The sequence below is a fragment of the Bos indicus genome, chromosome X (assembly GCF_029378745.1).
Source record: "Bos indicus isolate NIAB-ARS_2022 breed Sahiwal x Tharparkar chromosome X, NIAB-ARS_B.indTharparkar_mat_pri_1.0, whole genome shotgun sequence".
NCBI classification, from domain to species: Eukaryota; Metazoa; Chordata; class Mammalia; order Artiodactyla; family Bovidae; genus Bos; species Bos indicus.
In genome coordinates, this window is record NC_091789.1 from 96692011 (window position 1) to 96715116 (window position 23106).

Below are 23106 nucleotides of genomic sequence, written 5' to 3' on the forward strand. Positions count from 1 at the left end.
GAGTAGCCTTGTGGGCTACAGTCCATGGGGTTGCAAAGAGACGGACACAGCTGAGCAACTAAGCACAGCACAGCACGTGGTAGTTTTATTCCCAGTTTTAAAGGAAATCTCCATACTGTTCTCCATAGTGGCTGTATCAGCTTTCATTCTCACAAACAGTATACGAGGATTCCCTTTTCTCCACATCCACTCCAACATTTATTGTGCGCAGCTTTCCGATGATGACCATTCTGACCGCTGTGACAAGATACCTAATTGTGGCTCTGATTTGCATTTTTCTCACGATGAGTGAGGTTGAGCATCTTTTCATATCTTTGTTGACAGGTTCCGTTTTTACTCTGGAAATAATCGACACTTGAACATCACTGTATAGTTCTCAAAAGGTTTGTTTTTTTTTTGGTAATCTAAATGAAGGCAGCAAAAAGGAGTCATTATCGCAGAGTAGGATCATCATCCTCTTCAATTCAGGAAACTAAGTCAAGGAGAGTGTAAGTAACTTGGCCATGGTCACAGAAGGAATAAGTGGTGGGACCTTGATTCAAATCTAGGTATCTGTGGCTTCATCACCTCCAGCTCGGCACCACAGGCTGATGGTTTCCAGATCCACACATCAGGCTCAGCACTCTCTTCCTGACTACAGACTCCCCTAGTCAACTGACAAGGCTGCAGGGAGACTGCACTCAACAAGTGCTGGGCAACTTCTGGGACACCGGAGATGCCTTCACAGGGAAGAGAAGTGAAAGACACGCGGGGTCCCACAGGCCTCTACCCACCCCCTGGGGGGAGTGAGGAGCTACAGGAGGTTCTAAAGGGGGCTGTTTCTCTGAGAGACAGGCTGATGGACTGCCGTTCTGCATGCATGTGACAAGAAACACTTGTTCCTTTGAGTTTATTTCTCTTTACGGTTGACAATACATACCACATGGTGAAAATACACAAAGCAGATATGTAAAACCAAGCGGATATATGGATAAGCAGATACATTCCCATTTTACCGACGGAATACCTGACAGTAAGACAGCACTTCTCTGTAAAAGGAGAACATTCTCCTAGACTAAAGCAATGAAACAGGAAATTAGTCTTTTTTCTTATTCTTAGCCTCATTCCCCCATCACAGATGAGGCATCATGGGCACAGAGAACTTAGGTCAGCTCCCCCAAGTCGTTCTGATAGTACGTGTTTGAGTCCCCCAGGCAAGGAATATTCAACATGTCCAAACTGCACCCATCCCCCCCAACCCCCACGCCCCACACAGCTGCACCTCCTTTACTGTCCCCTGACTCAGTGCAAGGCAGCCTTCTCCCCAGCTGCTGAGGCCAGAGATGCTTAAAGCCATCCTTGCCTGTTGCCTCTCTCTCACCACACTCTCAGTCATCAACCCTCACCTCTCGGCGTCCTAAGTCTAACTAAGATCCTGTTCCTTCTCTCTATCAGCACAGTGAGTTCCCTAGGCCAGGTCACCCTCGTCTCTCTCCTTGACAAGCACCAGCAACCCTGATGCTTTCCAACAAATGGTCTGTCCTGCTGCCTGAGGAAGGGAAGACTTCCTCAGTGCAATGTGGGCATGATACCCCTACTCAAAACTCTGCACGGGCTGCCTGCTGCTCTTAGGACACTGTCCAGCCTCCTGTACTAGGCACAGCAGGTCTTGTCTTCCCCCAAATGCCCGATCTTCACCAGACACCCTCCTTCTGCTCCACCCCCCACTAGATATTCCAGCCACCCAGTCCTCTCTCTGTTCATCAGATGGCCGGTGTGCTCACACTCCTACTCCCTAGCCAGCCCCTCCGCCCCCTCTCTCCTCCTCCCCACCCACCGATTTCACAATCTCACTCCTGCCTTTGCCTCCATCTTACATGCCCTTCCTCCCTCCTCATCTGCCTGATTCCTTCTTAGGTTCAGCTGTCAGGCTGGGTAGAGCAGTTTCCGTTTTTCCTGGGGAGTACCTGGGAGAAAAGTCACAGTTAACAGTTTTGATATTTTTACCAAATGGAAGGTGGTGGAGATTTCACTATGAATCCCCGGTGCACGATGAACTGATAAGAAACGGAATCTGATGGCAGAGTTTGTCTGGGAAAGGCTTCCTTGCTAAGAATAGGATACAGACAGAAAAGCTCTCCTCTTGCTTTTTATGGGCCCGTTGTTGTCTTTGAATATGGCCTTTTGAATTTGGTCACAGCGTTGGAAGCATAAAGGGATCCAGGGTGACCACCTGCTTCACAGTGAGGAGGGATAAGCCGAAGTATGGAAATTTCAAAATGTCACTTTCGGTGACCCAGTACACGGAACAGGACTTGAGCTGCCCTACCCACGCACTGTGTGTTGATGAGATTTTCACTATTTTTCACTCTATAGTGTTGAGTTCCTGTTAGGACAAGATGAAGTATATTGACACGTCCTCCCTATGCGGGGGTTTGATTTACTAGTCCCTGTGGTCATCAGGGAGGCAAGGATGAGCTGCCAGCTCAGTATGGGGACACTCCTAAGGAATGTCACAGCACCTTCTTGCAACTCCTCAGGTGTCTCCACCTGTTGCCATCAACCCATGGCAGAAACTGCCAGTTCCTGTGATGGCCAGTGGAGGGAGCGACCCCACTGCTGCTTCTACTTGCTACAGATTCAACTGTGATGCTGACTTCCTTCACTACAACTCCTCTGAGCAGAACACACCTAAATATGAAATGAAGTGTGTGCCTGTGGTATGTAAAGCCAATTAAATGGTTGGACACGGCACCAGTTCCACCACCCCACCCCAAGCCCCACCCCAGCCAGAGGATGGAGTAGACTCTCAGGGGCTCTGGCTAGCCTCCCTCCCCATTGACGTGTCCGTAACGGGGAGGGGGGGGCAGTGTAAATGGCTCACCTGGAGCCTACTTATGGAGCTTGTGGGAGCCGGGCATGTGGGGTTTTATTCCCCTCAGACCCAGAGGGGTATGGATGAACCCAGGCCATCTCATAGACAAGGAAGCAAGCTGAAAGAGCTTAGGTGGCTGATGCAGTAAAAGCTGGATCTGGGAGTCACGCCCTAGTATCTCTTGAGTGCAAAGCCAGTCTTCTCTGCAGTCACAACAACACACGTGGCTTGTGTTTCAGTTACCAAGATGCAGATGTTGTTCCATGAGAGGAGAGCCATCAGTGTCCCAATCTCCTGTCCGCTTGTGAAACGTGGGTACCCAGTAGGGCAAAGCCACCCTGAAAGGTCCTAAGCCCCTTTGTGTGTGCCTTAGGAGGAGCTGCCTTGCAGCCAAGAAACTGGAGTCCGCTGGTAGGAAAGGGTTGCTCCAGAGGCAACACCAAGCAGGACTTTAACTTCCCCTGCGGGGAGGCACTCTGCCATATCAGAGAGGCTTTGCAACCAACCCCCACCCCAGTTATGTCTCCAGCAGTCTCACTCTATTTATCAGATATAAGGAATCAGGAGGCACGCCAAAGCACAGGAAGTGTTTTCAGTGGCTGTAAGACAGCACTGGAGATGTCCCAGCTGCCATGGTGGTCTGGAGACAACTGGGAATGAAAGTCTGTCTGGCTCCACCTGTGTCCAGGTCTGTGCTCTTCTGCTCATGTGTGTGTAAACTGTGGAAGGTCAAAGTGCCACCTCAGGAAATCTCCCCGTCCCCCCGAGAATGTGTCCTGACTAGGGATCCACACCACATCCCACCCCCGGACATATGGCAGGGGTCAGATGCTCTCTTCTGTGTTCCCAGAATTCTATAATTTAAATCCTGCCATCGCTTTTCTCACACAGCATGTGGCAGTCATCTCCTTGCAGGGGACAGTCCCGATCATCCCTAACCAATCCAGCCACAGTAGGAGGAGACATAGTGTCTGGTCCCTGCTTTGAACGACTTCCTGAATGAATGAAGGACTGGGACTCAAGGTAAATTCTCAGTCAATAAAGCGTAGCTCTTCGTGGACCAGTTACTTTTGTGTTAATAACGACACAGGAGAATGGAGTAAGCAGGACATCTGTGGAATCAGATTATCTTCCCTTTTGGGGTGGGGATTGGAGTGCATGTTTCATATGACCCCTAATTCTGGAAACTCCTGATCAAAGCAGCTTGAAGGTTCATTACACACGTGTGGGTCACTCTGTTGCCCCATCAGCCACAGTTGTAGCCTCACAGTAGAAGTGGGGTCAAGAACCTTAGAGCAACGGTCAGGTCACTGAACATTTCCGAAGGACCAAGTGGAAATGTAGGCCCCGCAACTATGTGTCCAGACGATGGACTGTTGAATGAACTCAGGCTGCTAGTGGAGTCTCTGACACTGTGCCCGGAGCCCAGGTGTCTATGGAGTCAGGGACACCAGTACAGGTAGGAAAGGCGTGTCGAGTCCAGGGGAGGCTGTCAGCCTCACTCGGAGCTGCCCCTCGTGCATCCTCCTCACTCCTTGCTTGCCCCACCTCAGCTGTCTCTGCTCTTTCCCCCTGTCCTGCCTCTGCCTCCCTCACAGGCCTGGCACAGGCATGTCCATCAGCACCTATGACCCCTGCTTGTCCCTGTTGGTTCGCCAACAGAGCAGACGCTTACCCAGTGCTGTGGTATCTAGTCCCCGCTTTCTGTTCAACTCTCACTCCCTGCTCCCGGCTGCCCTGGCCTCCTGGCAGTGTCTGCCCCCCGCATTTATCCCCACTGTTCCCTCTTCCGCAATATCCTGACCCCAGATCTCTGCTGTGCTGACTCCTTTCCCCCTTCAAGTCTTTGTTAAAATATCAGCTCCTCAATGAAGCCCACCCTGGTTGCTCTGTTCAATACTGAGACTTGCAGCTTTCCCCCTTGCTGCCCACAGTACCAGTCCCTTACAGGACTTACATGTATCTGATCACAGCACCACCCCCTTCTAACACACTCTAGAATGTCCTGGGTTGTTATGAGGTAGGGTGCCTCCTACCCCTACACCTTCCCCTTTGGGGACAGTAAGTCCAGCACAGGGTTTTATGTGGGCTGGCCACTTGTATCCACCACAGAGAGCCAGGAAAAGCCTCGAAGAATATGTGCTGCCTGAAGCAATGCGCCTGCCTCCTTGCTAGACTGTGAGACCCCTGAGGGTCCTGTTCTTCTCATCCTCGGGGCAGGCTCTCCCTCCAGACAGGGACAGGGCCTCAAGTTGCGGCTTCCTCAGTTTCAGCCACACCTCCAGCCCAGCAGCTCTGTGACCTGGGACTCAGGAGTCACCTGGCTTCCCTTCAAAGTGTAAACGCCTGTCTTTAAAGGAATGTAGGTATTTTCAATGTTTAGACTTTACTTTGGGCCTCAAGTTTTTTGGCACCCACATTGAGTATGAATTGTTGTGGCTTCTGAAACACGAGTTCACAATTTTTGATGAATTTGGTTGTGCCAATGTGAAACAATGTGAAACATACTGGAGTGTGAAGTCAAGTGGGCCTTAGGAAACATTACTGTGAACAAAGCTGGTGGAGTTGACGGAATCCTGGCTATTTCAAATGCTAAAAGATGACGCTGTTAAAGTGCTGCACTTAATATGCCACCAAATTTGGAAAACTCTGCAGTGGCCACAAGACTAGAAAGGTCAGTTTTCATTCCAATCCTAAAGAAGGGTCATGGCAAGGAATGTTCAAACGACTGCACAACTGCACCCATTTCAGATGCTAGCCAGGTCATTCTCAAAATCCATCATGTTAGGATTATACAGTATGTGAACAAACAAGTACCAGATGTACAACGTGGATTCAGAAAAGGCAGAGGAACCAGAGATCCAACTGCCAACATCCATTGGATCACAGAAACCGCAAAGGAATTCCAGGAAAAAATTCATTAACTATGCTTCACGACCTACATAATTACGATGGTGTGATCACTCACCTAGAGCCAGACATCCTGGAATGTGAAGTCAAGTGGGCCTTAGAAAGCATCACTACGAAGAAAACTAGTGGAGTTGATGGAATTCCAGTTGAGCTATTTCAAATCCTAAAAATGATGCTGTGAAAGTGCTGCTCTCAATATGTAAGCAAATTTGGAAATCTCAGCAGTGGCCACAGGACTGGAAAAGGTCAGTTTTCATTCCAATCCCAAAGAAAGGCAATGTTAAAGAATGCTCAAACTACCGCACAATCACACTCATCCCACACGCTAATAAAATAATGCTCAAAATTCTCCAAGCCAGGTTTGAGCAATACGTGAACTTCGAACTTCCAGATGTACAAGCTGGTTTTAGAAAAGGCAGAAGAACCAGAGATCAAATTGCCAACATCCACTGGATCATGGAACAAGCAAGAGAGTTCCAGGAAAACATCTATTTCTGCTTTATTGACTATGCCAAAGCCTTTGACTGTGTGGATCACAATAAACTGTAGAAAATTCTGAGAGAGATGGGAATACCAGACCACCTGACCTACCTCTTGAGAAACGTGCATGCAGGTCAGGAAGCAACAGTTAGAACTGGACATGGAACAACAGACTTGTTCCAAATAGGAAAAGGAGTACATCAAGGCTGTATATTGTTATCCTGCTTATTTAACTTATATGCAGAGTACATCATGAGAAACAATGGGCTGGAGGAAGCACAAGCTGGAATCAAGATTGCCAGGAGAAATATCAATAAACCCAGATATGCAGATGACACCACCCTTATTGCAGAAGGTGAAGAAGAACTAAAGAGCCTCTTGATGAAAGTGAAAGAGGAGAGTGAAAAATTTGGCTCAAAGCTCAACATTCAGAAAACTAAGATGATGGCATCTGGTCCCATCACCTCCTGGGAAATAGATGGGGAATCATTGGAAACAGTGACAGACTTTATTTTTTTGGGCTCCAAAATCACTGCAGATGGTGACTGCAGCCATGAAAGTAAAAGACGCTTACTCCTTGGAAGGAAAGTTTTGACCAAACTAGACAGCATCTTAAAAAGCAGAGACATTACTTTGTCAACAAAGGTCCATCTAGTCAAGGCTATGGTTTTTCCAGTGGTCATGTATGGATATGAGAGTTGGACTATAAAGAAAGCTGAGTGCCAAAGAATTGGTGCATTTGAGCTGTGGTGTTGAAGAAGACTCTTGAGAGTCCCTGGGACTGCAAGGAGATCCAACCAGTCCATCCTAAAGGAAATCATTCCTGGGTGTTCATTGGAAGGATTGATGTTGAAGCTGAAACTCCAATATTTTGGCTACCTGATGTGAAGAGCCGACTCATTGGAAAAGACCCTGCTGCTGGGGAAGATTGAGGGCAGGAGGAAAAGGGACCAACAGAGGATGAGATGGTTGGATGGCATCATTGCCTCAATGGACATGGGTTTGAGCAAACTCTGGGATATAGTGAAGGACAGGAAAGCCTGGCATGCTGCAGTCCACAAGGTTTTAAAGAGTCAGACATGACTGAGCCACTGAACAACAATGTGAAATGTTTCAATCCCTGATAGCTCAGCTGTGAAAGAATCCTCCTGCAATGCAGGAGACCATGGTCCGATTCCTGGGTTGGGAAGATCCACTGGAGAGGGGATGGGCTACCCACTCCAGTATCTTGGGCTTCCCTTATGGCTCACCTGGTAAAGAATCTGCCTGCAATGCAGGAGACCTGGGTCTGATCCCTGGGTTGGGAAGATTCCCCTGGAGAAGGGAAAGGCTAGGGAAGGGAAAGGAAAGGACCTCACACTATGGGTCACAAAACCCAAATATCAATGATACCCTCGACCAGATATGGACCAAGGAAATAGCAGCTGGCAGACCTCACTGCACTGGACACCCAACACCAAACAATCCACCAAACTGAAACTCTAGAGACTCAATAACTGAGGCAAGACACATGAAATCAGCAGAGATGAAATTCGAATACAGGCCGACATGCATTTTAGCAACTTCATAAGCTGCCATGGAGAAATCCAACTGCACAGACCACTGGTATGGTGAACGCATACAGCTCTTTCACAGTGTTCCATGAAGCCACCACAAAGAAACCTCAGACCTTGGTACCCCGCATCCTGCAAACCCCAAAGTTCACAGCCTAAGGCATAGTAAACCCCTCAAGGGTTCAGCACCCTCAATCCCTGGTTCACAGACTTATCTCCAGGTCAGAGATGGCACACTCAGGGTGCAGAGCCACCGATGGGTCAGATACCTCCCATGCTTTGACAAATACACTTTGTGATGTCACAACCAAGGGTATGGACACCCAGGGTATTCACGTCCCCTGAAATACCTATGTGGATCAATCCTAGTTGTGGACTTGAAGCTCTTCTAAGGAACTGGACACAAGGTGTCCAGCCTCCTGCCAAAACCTCCAACCCTACAAATGCTACCCAGATGCCAGTAAGGCACATTCACTCCCCTGCCCCACTGAGGCCAGTGTGAACTGGTGAAACACCTTTGCAGGGGTCTGTGGCAGCACCCATCAGAATTTACATTCCATCCTGCCCTTATCCTCAGCAGCATTTGCCTTCATGAAAGAGGACAAGTGTCAGTCCTATTCTGTGATGCCTCCTTGGCGTTTAGAACAGCGTCAGGCACATGCACATAGTAGGTACTCCACAAATGTGTGTTTAGCCAAGGAAATCTTTGATCCAGCGGTCTCCCTGCTGTGAATGTGCCTTAAGGAAATATTCCTACATGCTCAGAGATGTGTGTACAATAACAGCAAATTTCTAGGGGAAACTCTAGTGCCCATTGATAGTCAGCGACAATTTACTTAAATTTTCATTAATTTCATTCAACTGGTTTTGTCATTTTCAGTGTACAAATCTTACACCTCCTTGGTTAAACTAATTCCTAAGTTCTTTTTATATTGTAACTGGAATTTTCTTACTTATTAGGAGTATTCACCACTAGTATGGAAATACAGTTGAGTTTTGTATATTGAAGCTGGTGATGATTTCACGGGTGAGTACACAGCTTTTTACATGTCACACATACCACAATAAAGTGGTTTAAGAAAAAAAATGAAAGCAAAGTAACGGTATGCCCAAATTAAAAAAAAAAAATTTAGGGAATGTGTTGGTAGAACTGGCTTACAAGAAAAACTAAAGGAAGTTCTTCATGCTATAATAAGTGAATTCAGATGTTAATCTGAATCCATGTAAAAAAGCAAAGAGCACAGGTAAAGGTAATTATATGAAGAAAAATTCTTTATGGACACATATTTCCCTCCTTTCTTCCTGTATTGAAAAAGCAACTGTCTAAAACAATATCACACAATTTATTGTTGTGAAAGCAGTAGTTGCTCAGTCATGTCTGACTCTTGGCAACCCCGTGACTGTAGCCTGCCAGGCTCCTCTGTCCATGGGATTCTCCAGGCAAGAATACCGGAGAGGTTAGCCATTCCCTTCTCCAGGGATCTTCCTGACCAAGGGATTGAACCCACGTCTCCTATATTGCAGGCACATTCTTTACTGTCTGAGCCACCAGAGAAGCCCAATTATCGTTGGGCCAAGAACATATGGAATGTAATATATTTGCAGTAGCAGCACAAAGGAGGTGGTTTGGAGCAAAGTTGTATTAGGTAAGGAAACAAATCTGGATGGTGTCAAATCCATACAAACACATGCAAAGTATCAGAAATCATGACCAAGAGGGTGAATATAACAGAAGTTATAGATACCTGATATCCTGCCATATATCAGCTTTTCATCACATAACGTTATATATAATGTAATAATAATAAGAATGTATTAATGGGCTTACCCTTTATAGATTTATGATATATGTGACAATATGAGGAAAAGAGGGAAACCTGAATAGAGCGATATAGGAGTAATGTTTCTGTATCTCATTAGCATTTGTGTAAATTTCAAGCTGATTGTGATAAAGTAAGATGTTTATAGTGGCATACAGCTAAGGAAACAACTTAAAAGTAGTGGAAAATCAGTAAAGGGTTTAAAATGCTACATTGGAAAATATCCATTGGATGGAAAAGCAAGCAGTAAAATGAGGACCATAGAACAAAATGACATGAGACAGAAATATACATTGGCAGATGTAAGTCCGTATCAACAATAAATGTAAATAGATAAAACAATCCAACCAAAAGGCAGACACTGCGAGAACAGTTAAAAAAACATCCATGTGTATGTGGTCTACAGAGGACACAGTTTAGATTCTAAGATACAGAAATTACCATGTATGTGTGTGTGTGTTCAGTCGCTCAGTCGTGTTTAACTCTACCTGCCAGGACCCCTCTTCATGGACTTTTCTAGGCAAGAATACTGGAGCGGGTTGCTATTTCCTACTCCAGGGGATCTTCCAGAGCAAGGGATTGAACCTGATTCTCCTGCATTGGCAGATGGGTTCTTTACCACTAGTGCCACCTGGGAAGCCTTATATGACCCAGCAATTCTACTCTTGGCAGTTTTCCCAAGAGAAATGAAAACATGCTCCCACAGTGGGCGGCACTCAAATATTCCACACGTGTATTCCTAAGAGCCAAATGTAGAAACAACCCAGTTATTCAACAACTGGTATACAGATGAAAGAAAAAGAAAAGTGTATACCTGTACAAAGGAATCCTACACGATAATAAAAAAATAAAAGTAACTAATGCATGTAAGAGCAAGGATGTGTCTCAACTGTGCAAATGAGAGAAACCAGACACAGAAGGCTACATATTGTATGATTTCATGTCAATGGATTTCTGGAAACGGCACAACTATTAGCACAGAAATGTATCTGTGGTTGCCAGGGTACAGGAGTGGAGGAAGGAGTCGGATGGCAAATACCCCAAGGGAGCATTTTTGAACATTGAGACGTTTTCTACGTTTTGATTGTGGTAACATTTACACCACGGTATACATTTGTCAAACATCTACAAATGGTAATACGTTTAAGTGTTGGCTTTTATTGTATAGAAATTATACCACAATACTTTTTTTAAAGGAAAAGGAAATTTTAAGTATTTAAATACTGGTTATTGTATCCATATAGACCATGAGCTCAAAAACATAAAAATCTAATTTGGAATTCTTCCCAGACCTGGACAACTTCCAGAATTCACCATGACAGTTTTGTACTTTATGACAGGAAACTTGGTCTTAACCATGTTTACGATTCCCTCTCCCTCACCTCAAGTCCAAATTCTTGCTGAGTTCTGTCCATATTACTTCGTAAACGTCTAATGCATCTGCTTTCTCTAAAACATCTACTTCTGTGTCATTGACTACGCTAAGACCTGTGACTGAGTGGAACACAACAAATAGAGAAAATTCTTAAACAGAGGGCAGTGCCAGACTACTCGACCTGTCTCCTCAGAAACCTGTATGGGGGCCAAGAAGCACCCGTTAGAACCAGAGTAGGAACAAATGACTGCTTCATAATTGGGGAAGGAGAACAGGAAGGCCATGTATTGTCATGCTGCTTATTTAACTTATACGCAGAGTACATCATGCAAAACGCTGGACTGGATGACTCAAAAGCTGAATGAAGATTGCTGGGAGAAATCTTGACAAGCTCAGGTACACAGATGATACCAGTCTAATGGCAGAAAGTGAAGAGGGACTAAAGAACCATTGGATACGGGTGAAAGAGGAAAGTGAAAAAACTGGCTTAAAACTCAACTATTAAAACACTAAGATCATGGCATCTGGTCCTATCACTTCATGGCAAATAGAAGGGGGATAAGTGGAAGCAGTCCATCCTAAAGGAGATCAGTCCTGGGTATTCATTGGAAGGGCTGATGTTGAAGCTGAAACTCCAATACATTGGCCACCTGATGTGAAGAACTGACTCATTTGAAAAGACCTTAATGCTGGCAAAAATTGAGGGCAGGACAAGGGGATGACTGAGGATGAGATTGTTGGATGGCATCACCGACTCAATGGACATGAGTTTGGGTGAACTCCGGGAGTTGGTGATGGACAGGGAGGCCTGGAGTGCTTCGGTTCAAGGGGTCACAAAGGGTCGGACATGGCTGAGCGTCTGAACTGAACTGAAGTGGAAGCAGTGACACATTTCATTTTCTTGGGCTCAAAAATCACTGCAAATGGTGATTGCAGCCATGAAATTAAAAGACGCTTGCTCCTTGGAAGGAAAGCTATGACAAACCTAGCTTACATGAATTCTCAGGCACTTCAGTAGTGTCTGGCTCTTTACGACCCCATGGACAGAGGCCCACACGGCTCCTCTGTCCAGGGTATTCTCCACATGAGCATACTTGAGTGGGTTGCCATGCCCTTCACCAGGGGATCTTCCTGACCCAGGGATTGAACCCATATCTCCTAAGTGTGCTGCGTAACAGACAGATTCTTTACTGCTGAGCCCCCAGGGAAGACCATGACAAACTTAGACACCATATTAAAAAGCAGAGCTATCACTTTGCTGACAAAGGTCTGTAGAGTCAAAATTATGGTTTTTCCAGTAGTGATGTACAGATGTGTGAGTTGGGTCATTAAGAAGGCTGAGTGCCAAAGAATTGATGCTTTTGAATTGTGGTGCTAGAGATGAGCCTTGAGAATCCCTTGGACAGCAAGGAGAACAAACCCGCCAATCCTAAAGGAAATGAACTCTGAATATTCACTGGAAGGACTGATGCCGAAGGTGCAATACTTTGGCCACCTGATGGGAATACCTGACTCTTTGGAAAGGACCCTGATGCAAAAAGATTGAAGGCACGAGGAGAAGGGGGGGACAGAGCGTGACATGATTAGATAGCATCACCATCCCAATGGACATTAATTTGATCAAAGTCAGGGAGATAGTGTAGGACAGAGGAGCCTGGCATGCTGCAGGCCATGGGTAGTAAATAGTTGGACACGACTGAGCGACTGAACAACCACCACCACCACCACCTTACCTTTGAGCTTCCCTAAGCTGCAAGAGCCCCACTCTAAGCAGGGCGAAGAAGCTTTCTGTGTCTGTCAGTGGTAAAGGCTGAGACTTAAGTCTTCACACACTCAGTGCCCCCTGCTTAGGTGATGATGGGTCCTTAGAATGCTCATCACACCCTCCCAGAGCTCAGACCAGGGAGCCTTCTCATGACAGTAATGGAGCACCTACCCAGGTACAGATATGGGATTTGGAGCTGTTTACCCCCCTCTCCATGTGCTTTCTCCCTTTACATTCATTTGCACATTTCTTCTTGAGTCACCGAATCCAACTCCGCTCATCCCCACCTGGTAACTCTAACAAGCTGCACCTGCATCTCTATCAGGGCACACGTACCCCCTGCACTATGTATTTTCCTTCTCTCCCTTCAGAATCTCTAGACTCCCAGACACCACCCTCAAAAGGGGCAGTGATGCAGGGGAGGTTGTGACTCTCATCCACAGCCTGGGTCAAAGCACGACTGTGTTATATATAACCTCTTTCACTCTTAGAATGAACCTTATCTTCTAGCTTTCCTCCTGCTTCTTGGCCACCCTGCTCACCGTTTTGCTTTGCTTTTCCCTTAGGTCCATTCCCTGTGTTTCTCCTTTGCACTTCTTTTCTGTTTATGTGTCTGTCTGGCCCACCAGTGTGATATTCCCATCATCCACCTCACATCACTGGTCTTGTTATTTCAAGCATTGCAGACACGTCCTGAGACATGCTAGTAATCAATATGTGTGTACTCAGTGAAGGGATATTTTTAATGAGTGACAGGAAAAGGATCTCCTCCATGTAGGAGTCAGTATATAGGTGTCATATTTGTAGCACCATACATAGTCTTGTGTGTTGTTCCAGACACTGTAGGAGTGTGACTCTGTCTTGGTGCCCTGGTGCCCTTGCATGTCCCCACTTAGGCTACGTAGGCAAGGTTAAACTGCAGGCTGACTTGAACCTTGTCAGAAAACCTCCTGATTGCTCTTGCAGCAAGGGGAGATAAGCAGCCTGATGAAGAGCTGCTATGAGGCCATTTCTCACCTGCCTCCTTATACAGCTGGAGGTGACACAAAGTTGTTACTCATCCACCTCTGGTTTCAGTTGAACATAGGATGGTCTCCCTAGTCCCAGCTGAGAGTACAGCTGTGGACTGCAGAGCTGCTCAGTGCCATAGGGCACAACTGTGGGCTCCTTCGTGGCAGAGACCCACCACCTGTACTGCCTGTTACTGAGGCCTTCCAATTCAGTGTCAAACCGCGGGACTAGGGACAAGGCAACTGACACCAGGGTCATATTGCTTCTGCACTGTCTGTAAGGTAGAATCAGAATCCATTCGGGTTCATTGTCTCCTTACTGGCCAAGTCCGTAGAAGGTGACAAGCCAAACTAACAACTGCAGCGGTGCCTTGAGGCCCTGTAGCTCCTGCGCTGTGACTTAGGGACTGGCTGCCTGACTACGTGACAGAGTCTGGTGTTGAGTTGTGTGATGTTGTGTGACCAGAAAACTGGCTTATTTTCTCATCACACACAGCAAGGAGCACAGTTTTCACTACATATTATGACTTAGGGTAGCCTTGTCAGTCCTAATTAACAAACCAACCTTACAATGGATGCCATGTCTGATACCAGCTATTGAATCTGCTATTGAATCAATATATTTATTTAAACAAAATATGTTTCTGAAGTCCAGTTCATTTTAAAAGCTAACCTTATAGTCTACTTGAAATTCAAAATCTGTATCACTTGTGAGAGAATTGTAATTGTAAATGTTTAAATGAAAAAATGGGGTAGAATAAACCAAATCCATTTGCAACGTAATGCCTACTTCACGTTATCTTGTTTATTCTTCATAACAAATATTTACTGTAAACTTGTAATTTCCACTTTAGAAATGGGGAAACAGATCCAAAGGATGTAAATACCTTTCTCACCTTCACTCAGTATGTGTTAGAGCCAGTACTGATACTCTGAGTTATGTCACGTGCTGTGCATACTTGCTCAGTCGTGTCTGACTCTTTGCGACCCCATGGACTGTAGTCCGTCAGGCACTTCTATCCATGGGGATTCTTCAGTCAAGAATACTGGAGTGGGTTGCCGTGGCCTCCTCCAGGGGATCTTCCCAACACAGGGATCAAACCCAGGTCTCCAGCAGTGCAGGCGGATTCTTTACTGTCTGAGCCACCAGGGAAGCCCAGTTATGTCATGTCATAGCCAATAAGGAGACAGAGCAGATAAGACTGAAGTCATTTTGTCTCAGGAAGTTCCCCTCATTCCTTTCCCTTTTCTTCTAGCTAGGATCTAATCTTGTCAGACAGCTCCATGACCTAGGGGCTTTTTCACATGCTTTTTGGTAAGTTGGGATACACTTATTTAAGTTTCATGGTAGATTTGAATCTCCCATTTTCAAACCTGTAGGACCTGGATTTTCATACCTCTGTAAGGGCACAACAGCTGCTATTTATAATCCCCTGTTATTCGCTAAGCAAAGTGAAGTCTGAATAGGTCCTTTGTTGCAGATATATATTTTTTTGGTGCATGAGGATGCATATGGGGGCTCAGAGATGTAAGCGTTTTGTTATTATGTTAATAATAAGGATATAAGGGAGGAATCAGACAGCTGGAGGACTTCCCTGTAGCTCAAACGGTGAAGAATCTGCAGGAGACCAGGGTTCGATCCCTGGGCTGGGAAGATCCTCTGGAGAAGGGAATGGCAATCCACTCCAATATTCTTGCCTGGAGAATTCCATGGACAGAGAATCTAGCGGGCTACAGTTCGTGGGGTCGCAAAGAGTCGGACACGACTAAGTGATTCACACATACACACACACACAGACACTCACTCACAGACAACTGGAGGGCTTCTGACATCTGGTGACTATCAAGCCAATGGAGGACGTCATGGAGAAGAAAAGATGTTTGTGGCTGTTCTCTCCCTGCACCCCAAAACCCTTGGAAGGCAAGTCAGAAATGTGTGAAAGATATGCTGTGCCATTTGCCATGCAATTGGACAGCAGTTCTTTTCCTGTCTCCCTACAACCTTTAACAATGGCTTTGGCATTCCATTTCTCTATAGGACAATACAAATATATTAAGTTTTTAAAAATGTTTCTCTGTCAATGATTTCATCAGGGACACCATATGAGATTTGGGTGGCACATTTTGTAAACCCATTTATTCAAGAGAAGACCAAAGGCTTTTATGAATTTTTTATGTGTGGGTATATATATGTATGTATATGCATGAACATGTAGATTACACCTAAAGAATATGTTATGACCCAATTTTTTTTAACCCTAGAAGTGCAAGGGTGGTTTACATGTGTAAGGTTACCAATGCAATTCACCACATTAATAGAAAAATGGAGGGAAAACAATCCTATGATCATCACAATTGATGCAGTATAAGTGTTTGATGAAAATTAATCTATATTCAAGACAGCAAACTAGGAATAGAATGGAACTTACTCTGATAAAGTATATCTACAAAAAAGCAACGTAAACAGGTTGAAATGAAGAAGATTTTTCATTTCCTATTGGGAAAAATGCCATTTATCCCCTGCTTTAGTCAAGACTATTCTGGCTAGGTTTGTTCAATGCTGCAAAATGAGGACAGGTTTAAGGTTTAAGCCAGTAGAAACTGTTGATATTCAAATATAATAGTATATTTTGAAAAGCAAAAATAATCTACATCTAAATTTGTGGAATTAATATGCATATTTAGAGGAATTGTTGGACAGAAAATCTATATATGACATTCTATCTCTACATACATCCTCAACTAGACAATAAAAATCACAAACCATGAATTTTCAATAATATTAAATACCCGGGGATAAATTTAACAAAAAATGTGCAAGTAGAAAATGAAACTTTATTGACCAAACTTTAATAGTCAAATACACAACATAAGAACAGCATAGATGGTTTCAGTTTATCTTCTTTCAAGCAAATGGTTGCCCTTCACCTATAATATAAACATTAAAAAAGTCACTTAGCAGAACTTTATTTTGATGACAGAAGAGGTATACAAAGTTCACTGCAGTTGTAGTTTTATAAAACGGACTAAAACAGGAACACTAAGGGCGACCTTTGGCTTACCTTCAGTTAATCCTCTATAGAGACTTTATAGACTTTCCAGGCACATTACCAGTATTTTTAAAAACACACTACTCTTCCTAGTTATACAAGAAAAGAAGGACACTGAGTTCAGAACAAATGAAATCAACGGAACCTATCAGAAGGTAGTTTTCAGTAGAAGGCAAAACTGTGTACACATTCAGTAAAATATGTAACAACAAAAAGCACCCTAAGGAGAACAAAATACACAAAAACTGAAACAAAAAATCCCAAAAAAGTATCATTTAAATGCGTTGGTTTGAAATAATATTCCGAATATATGATACCTAAACAATTGTTCTGTTACTGCTTAAGTAAATAAAAAGGCCAGTATTACATTTGTTTCTTCTCTACTGTCGAAAACTAGACATTTTCATTTGTCCTACTTTATCCCTGATACGGTTGTTTTAAGTCGGTTAACCATTTGTCCCCTTTTTTACCTGTGGCCCTCATGTAATTCTAAATGTTTCTTTTCACCCTGGAAAGCATTCCAGTTGGTATAATACATTATATGGTGACACTAATTTTAAGTCATTACTATCACTGGCGACATGGGGACATCAAAATGTGAAGCAGAAATAGGATTGTTTCTCACAGCCACAGCAAAAAAAGGAAAGAAAGAAAAAAGGAGAGAAGAAAAGGGAGAGCAAGAGGGAGTATGAGTGAGAGAGAAAAGCAAGTAGGAAGAGAGAAAAAATCTGGAAAAGCAGATTTTTTTGTTTCTAAATGATAATGGCTTTTGAGAGAAAACGGACCAATTTCAAAAGTTCATCCATGGTATTTGTGATGTTTAGTTATTTAGTTACTGTGGGGTATGTTAAATAATATTTGTTTTTCTACCCTACTAGCCATTTCATCAATATTCTGAAAATATTTGAGTTCCAGATTATACTGTTTTAATTCTGTAATATACTAACTGTTAGTGTCTTGTTCATATTTCTAATTATGAGTACTTGGGCTTTGTCCATTTGCTTCACAATGATGCAACCTAGAGGAATGGACTGGCAGTTTGGGGTTGGCAGATACAAACCATTACATTCAGAATGGATAAACAACAAGGTCCTACTATACAGCACAGGGAACTAATGTCCAGTCTCCTGTGATAAATCACAACGGAAAAGAATATTGAAAAATGTGTGTGTATGTATATATATATATATTAAAAATTATGTAAACTAGCACATTGTCTTTATTAGTTGAGTTTATTTTCCTCTTCCTAACACTTCATACCTGTCTTTTAATACGTATCTTTTTCTTTTTCCCTTAGGTTTATTCTGTTGCTCTTTTTCTTACCTTTTATATTGGATGTAGGATTTTATATTTATGTACCTTGTAATTTATGTATTTTTCTTTTTAAATACCACACATATTTAGGGCTAAGATTTTTCTATGAGAACATTTTAATCATGTTATGTAGTTACTTGAAAGTCGTCTGGAAGTTGTATTTTCATCTAATTGTTAAAATGGAATGGAAAAAAAATGTAAAGTTAAAATATTTAGAAGGCTAATACACAGTAAATTCTTCCTTAACTATGAAGTTCCTCCTTTAAAATCAGAACCATGCACTTCATTGTCAGCAAGTTCGCGGGAAGAACTAGAGTTACAATTTTTGGCCTTCAAAACTTTTTAAACTCATGTATCAAAGAGGAAAAATAACATACTTGATATGGTTAGAGATGATTATATCATGAGGCTCAGATTTTTATTAGTTCTTTAAGAGTGAGAGTGGGGTATATGGCAAAACCTTCATAGTATTGTAAAGTAATCATCCTCCAATTAAAATAAGCAACCTCCCCCCGCCCAAAAAAAAGACCAAACGTGGGGGCAGGTAGTGTGCTTAGCATATGTATCTTACTCACACCTGCCTTGAATATCACTGACTAAATGCACTCTCTCAACTTGATCAGCCACAGAAACAGGAAACTAGACTATCTTTGGCCGTTTATTATTCAGTTGTTTCATGCTTCCCTGGGGAAAGGATTTAAAATGCAACTATTTTTTAAAGAGCTAGAGAATTCAGAATTTGAGAGAGTTTAACATACATCAAGCAGAATGTTGGCTCATTTTCTTTTATAAAAAATTAATTAATTGATTTTAATTGGAGACTAATTACAATATTCTGGTGGGTTTTGCCATACACTGACATGAATCAGCCACAGGTGTACATGTGTCCCCCGTCAGAAAATGAAATCTCAATTCCCCTGTTATAATTTGACTCAAGATGACATTTTATGATAAATACATCATACAAAACAGAGTATTCTTGTATGCATTCCATCAAAGAGAATCAGAGAATGCAGAAATTAGCATTGAAAGATCAGCATCTTCGTGTATCTGTTCTGAATTCACAACTTACATGAGTAAAGTTGAGTTTAGAAGTTAAGGGATTTCACAGAATCACACACATTATGCTAAAGCTGGTACTAGAACCTACTTGGATGCCTAAGCATATTTCATATAAACGGATATTTATTACAAATGCATTCCATATTTGCTACAAGCAGAAATTATAAAAGAACCTGAAAATTATTAGCTATTGCTTAAAGTACTTATACTCAAGAGAAGAAAACAGTTCCCTATTTTCAATTCGATATGGCTTTGATCCTGTCTGTTTCTTTATTTGAAAGTCTGTAAGTCTTTCAAATAAAGAAACAGACAGGATTCAGGCATCTGGGGTCTGAACTATCTTTCAAAGAATATGTGAACTCTATTATTAAAATAATAGTAATGTTCCCTGTATATCAGTAAAGATATAATATTCTGAAAAACAGAAACCACATAAATTACTTTCTGAATGGATGACATACCTGCTTCTGGCATTTCAACAGGCTCTGTATTTGATGCAAACTCCTCCCTGACATCAGGACCATCTCCACCTTCACCCCCAGTCTTTGCCAGAGCCAATTGCTGGAGAGCAGCTTCCAGGCCAGAATCTTTAAAAAAATGCATCAATTCAGCTGTAAAGCATACAATATAAACAAGGCAATGATGATCTTCATTCCCTCGGTGTTATGAATTAAAAGCCTTAGGTTAGTATGCTAAAAATGTGATGAATAAGAACCTCAGGAGCATTCTTCTGGGAATGTTTTGCTGGAGAAAAAGGAAAGCAGAATTTTCCAAATGTTATTACCATTTTCCTTTTCCAGGGTTGTCCTCAGACAACTTAGTTGCCCCCTTCTCTTTGTCTTGAAAACAAGGGAAAATTTGAGCGACCACACTGACCTGCAAACTATACTCTCCTCAGGTTTTTAGGAACTGTCTGAAGTCCTTTTCTAATGTTTCCTTTCCTCTTCTTACTGGTTATGTCTTAAGGCATGACGCACAGATACACTTTACCTTCAAAGGGATCCTTCTCCTCTTCTTCATCACAATTCACTGGATCCTCTCCATGTACTTCTTCCTTTCTAGGTGTGATATCCTGAATCTCAGCTGGTGGTTCCGCTTGTTGAGGTTGCTCAACACTGGGCTGCTGGTCCTAGTAGAGAGTGCATGCAAATAAAAACTTTTGTTGTTAATACATGTAATAGCATAAATATACATAATACATAGATATATCTGATCATAAGTAAAACTAACAACATTTTCCCAACACAATTCTATGTACTTACTTTTAATAAAGTTACTCTTCCCACAGAGAAGAGTTAGCTCCCATAAGAGTTACCCAGGATGACTTTGGAAGTTATTTAAATCTATGTTGGGATGGAAGCATGCAGCCTGTTGTTAACGAGCAGGAGGAGGGAGTCACTGGGCACATTTCCAGGGAATTTAACAGTATAATCATCCAGGCAACGCCGGACTATAATATATCTGGATCAATGTTCCTTCCTATGACAAATCTCACCCTTTACAAGCATGGAAGACCTTTATCACCACATCTGTACTACTTAACATCATTTTCTCAAAAATTAACTTGTGCTAATAGAAAACACCAAATGGTAAGGTTACTCACAACCACAGGTTCATCCACCTGGGAGCAATCTTGCTTTGTAGGTCCCAATGTTGATGCCACTTGCCCACTCATATTTCTCCCTGAAAGCAGAATATTGTGATTTAGAAAATGTATTTAAGAGTACAGCTGTATTTGATCACTTTTATGACCTTATGTTGACTTGTTTTTTTTTTTTTTTAATGTGAACATACTTTCAAAAGAAAACTCTGGTTAAGTATGAGTGTACATGCATTTCAATTACACCAAATACAGTCTTTTGCAAAGCCATTTGTGTCTTTGCGAAGCTGGCAGAGAAATCACCTTAAGGTACACAACAAGGCTGAATTTTTGTGAGGACATTTGATTTCACAACAGACTTCTCCATCATGAAGATCTTTAGTGAAATACTCCTAGGAATTCAAAAGCTCAGGACTATTGCTCATGTCACACTCCTATTCACCAGACCTATTTTCCCCAACTCCCTTGGAATTCAGTTGGAACACGAAGAAAGGCTCAGTCTTTACAGCCTGACTATGGCGATTTTCTCAGTATCTGGGGCTGAGGTGAGGCTGCATACAGAGCAACCGGTCCACTCTCTCTTGGCACCTTACCACAAAACCCGCGATACAGTCACAACCCCACTGCGGTCCGGTTTCTAGGCCTTTCCTTAATCGCCCACCCCAACCCCTGCCCAGGTCCCACTGCCGGCCCCAGATTCTGTGCTCTGTCGTCAGTTTCAGGGCCCCAATGAACCAAATATCTCAAATAGCACCCCCAAGTCTCCCCCCACCATCATCCTACCCCCTGCCCTCCTCTGCCCACTGCCCTTCCTCTCCTGCCCCCAAGGCACGAAGTATGGCCTCGCAACACTTGTGAGGAGAAAGATGACTACCTTGAGGGCCTTCCTCCTCAACGGCCCTAGATCACACTGCCCAACCCGCGCGAAACTCACTGGCTCCCCCTCACACGCACACGCACTTAAATGCCAGACAGGATAGACCTGTGAACCCACCTGGTGAGTTCAAATAGTGAGAAAGAACCGGGACTGAATAAACAGACCCGTCTCAGGCCCAACGCTCCCCACAGAACGCTCAGGAAGGCGTATGCGCACCAAGGCGCATGCGCAGCAACGGATGCGCACGCACATACTGCGCATGCTCACTGAGTTGGGCCTGTGCAGTGCAGGTTGCAGTTTTCCTGCAATTGAGGTAGAGTCCTGGAACCGCAGGGTCTCTGGAGGATGAGAAAGGGGCTTGAAGGCTATATTTTTTTCCTTGCAGTGCAGTCTTTCTTATGCATCCACAACCTGTGGTGATAGGTAGTCCCAGGTTACCCTTAGTGGAGAATGTGTCTCAGAAAGACAGTCATGACAGAAATAGATATTACTTTTTTAATACCTATTTTTATACGTTCTCTGATGAACCATTTCCTTCTCTGCTTCTGCATTTTCCTTCTTCCGTCATATTCCCAATGGCTTTACTCACTTCCATGGAATAAGTACGTAAATAGATGCCTCTGTTTACACTTTTTGCTTGGTGCACTGCACATTTAAATCTCTGAACTGGTAACTAGTTTCTCTGAATATACTTTTGGTTCCTATACAGTATTGTTCCTTTAGCATCGGACTTCACTTTCACCACCAGACACATCCACAGCTGGGTGTTGTTTCCACTTTGGCTTAGCCTTTTCGTTCCTTCTGTAGCTATTTCTGCACTCTTCTCCAGTAGCACATTCTTCTTATTCTATTATAGCAGGAATTTTCGTACTTACTAGGAGTTTTAATTTTACCCAAGAGAAAGGAAAACATGTTCACACGAGGACCTTTACTCAAATATTCTACTCATGTACTCCTAATAGCCAAAACTAGAAACAGCCCAACTATTGAACAACTGGTATATAGAAGAAAGAAAAACAAAAGAGCTTACTTGTACAAAAGAACACTGCACAGTCATTTTAAAAGGAACTATTAATGCATGTAACAGCAAGGATGCATCTCAGCTTTGCCAATGAGAGATGTCAGATGCAGAAAGCTATGTATTATATGATTTCATGTCAATGGATTTCTGGAAAAGCACAACTATAGGGAGAGAAATATATCTGTGGTTGCCAGGGTATAGGAGTGGAAGAAGGAGTCTGAATGCAAATAGCCCAAGGGAGCATTTTCAAACCAATGGGATATTTTCTACATTTTTATTGTGGTAGCATTTACACAATGGTATGCATATGTCAAAACTCGACAAACGGTAATGCTTTAAAGCATTGACTTCTATTGTATATAAATTATATCTCAATACTTCTCACTTTTTTAAAAAAGGAAAAGGATCTTTTAAG

General features: G+C 43.2%; 2 protein-coding genes across 2 annotated transcripts in view; one reads left to right on the forward strand and one right to left on the reverse strand.

Moving 5' to 3' along the window:
• LOC139181441 (P antigen family member 1-like) overlaps positions 1-23106 on the forward strand; it is a 181053-nt gene that overhangs the window by 109162 nt on the left and 48785 nt on the right. The window lies entirely within an intron of this gene.
• On the reverse strand, positions 16481-21876 carry LOC139181386 (P antigen family member 3-like). The gene is made up of 5 exons (XM_070784653.1): positions 21788-21876; positions 20797-20876; positions 20184-20322; positions 19655-19780; positions 16481-16695 (listed from the first exon to the last, which is right to left on the reverse strand). Exons 2-5 carry the CDS (start codon positions 20866-20868, stop codon positions 16673-16675), a joined length of 360 nt encoding a protein of 119 aa, XP_070640754.1. The 5' UTR covers positions 20869-20876; positions 21788-21876; the 3' UTR covers positions 16481-16672.

Coding starts and splice junctions, on each gene's coding strand:
- LOC139181386 (XM_070784653.1), bottom strand. CDS start 20,868: ATGAGTGGGCAAGTGGCATCAACATTGGGACCTACAAAGCAAGATTGC. Junction 20,323..20,796: donor AGGTGGATGAACCTGTGGTT/GTGAGTAACCTT, acceptor ACTCTCTACTAG/GACCAGCAGCCCAGTGTTGA. Junction 16,696..19,654: donor TGTTGAAATGCCAGAAGCAG/GTATGTCATCCA, acceptor TTTATATTATAG/GTGAAGGGCAACCATTTGCT.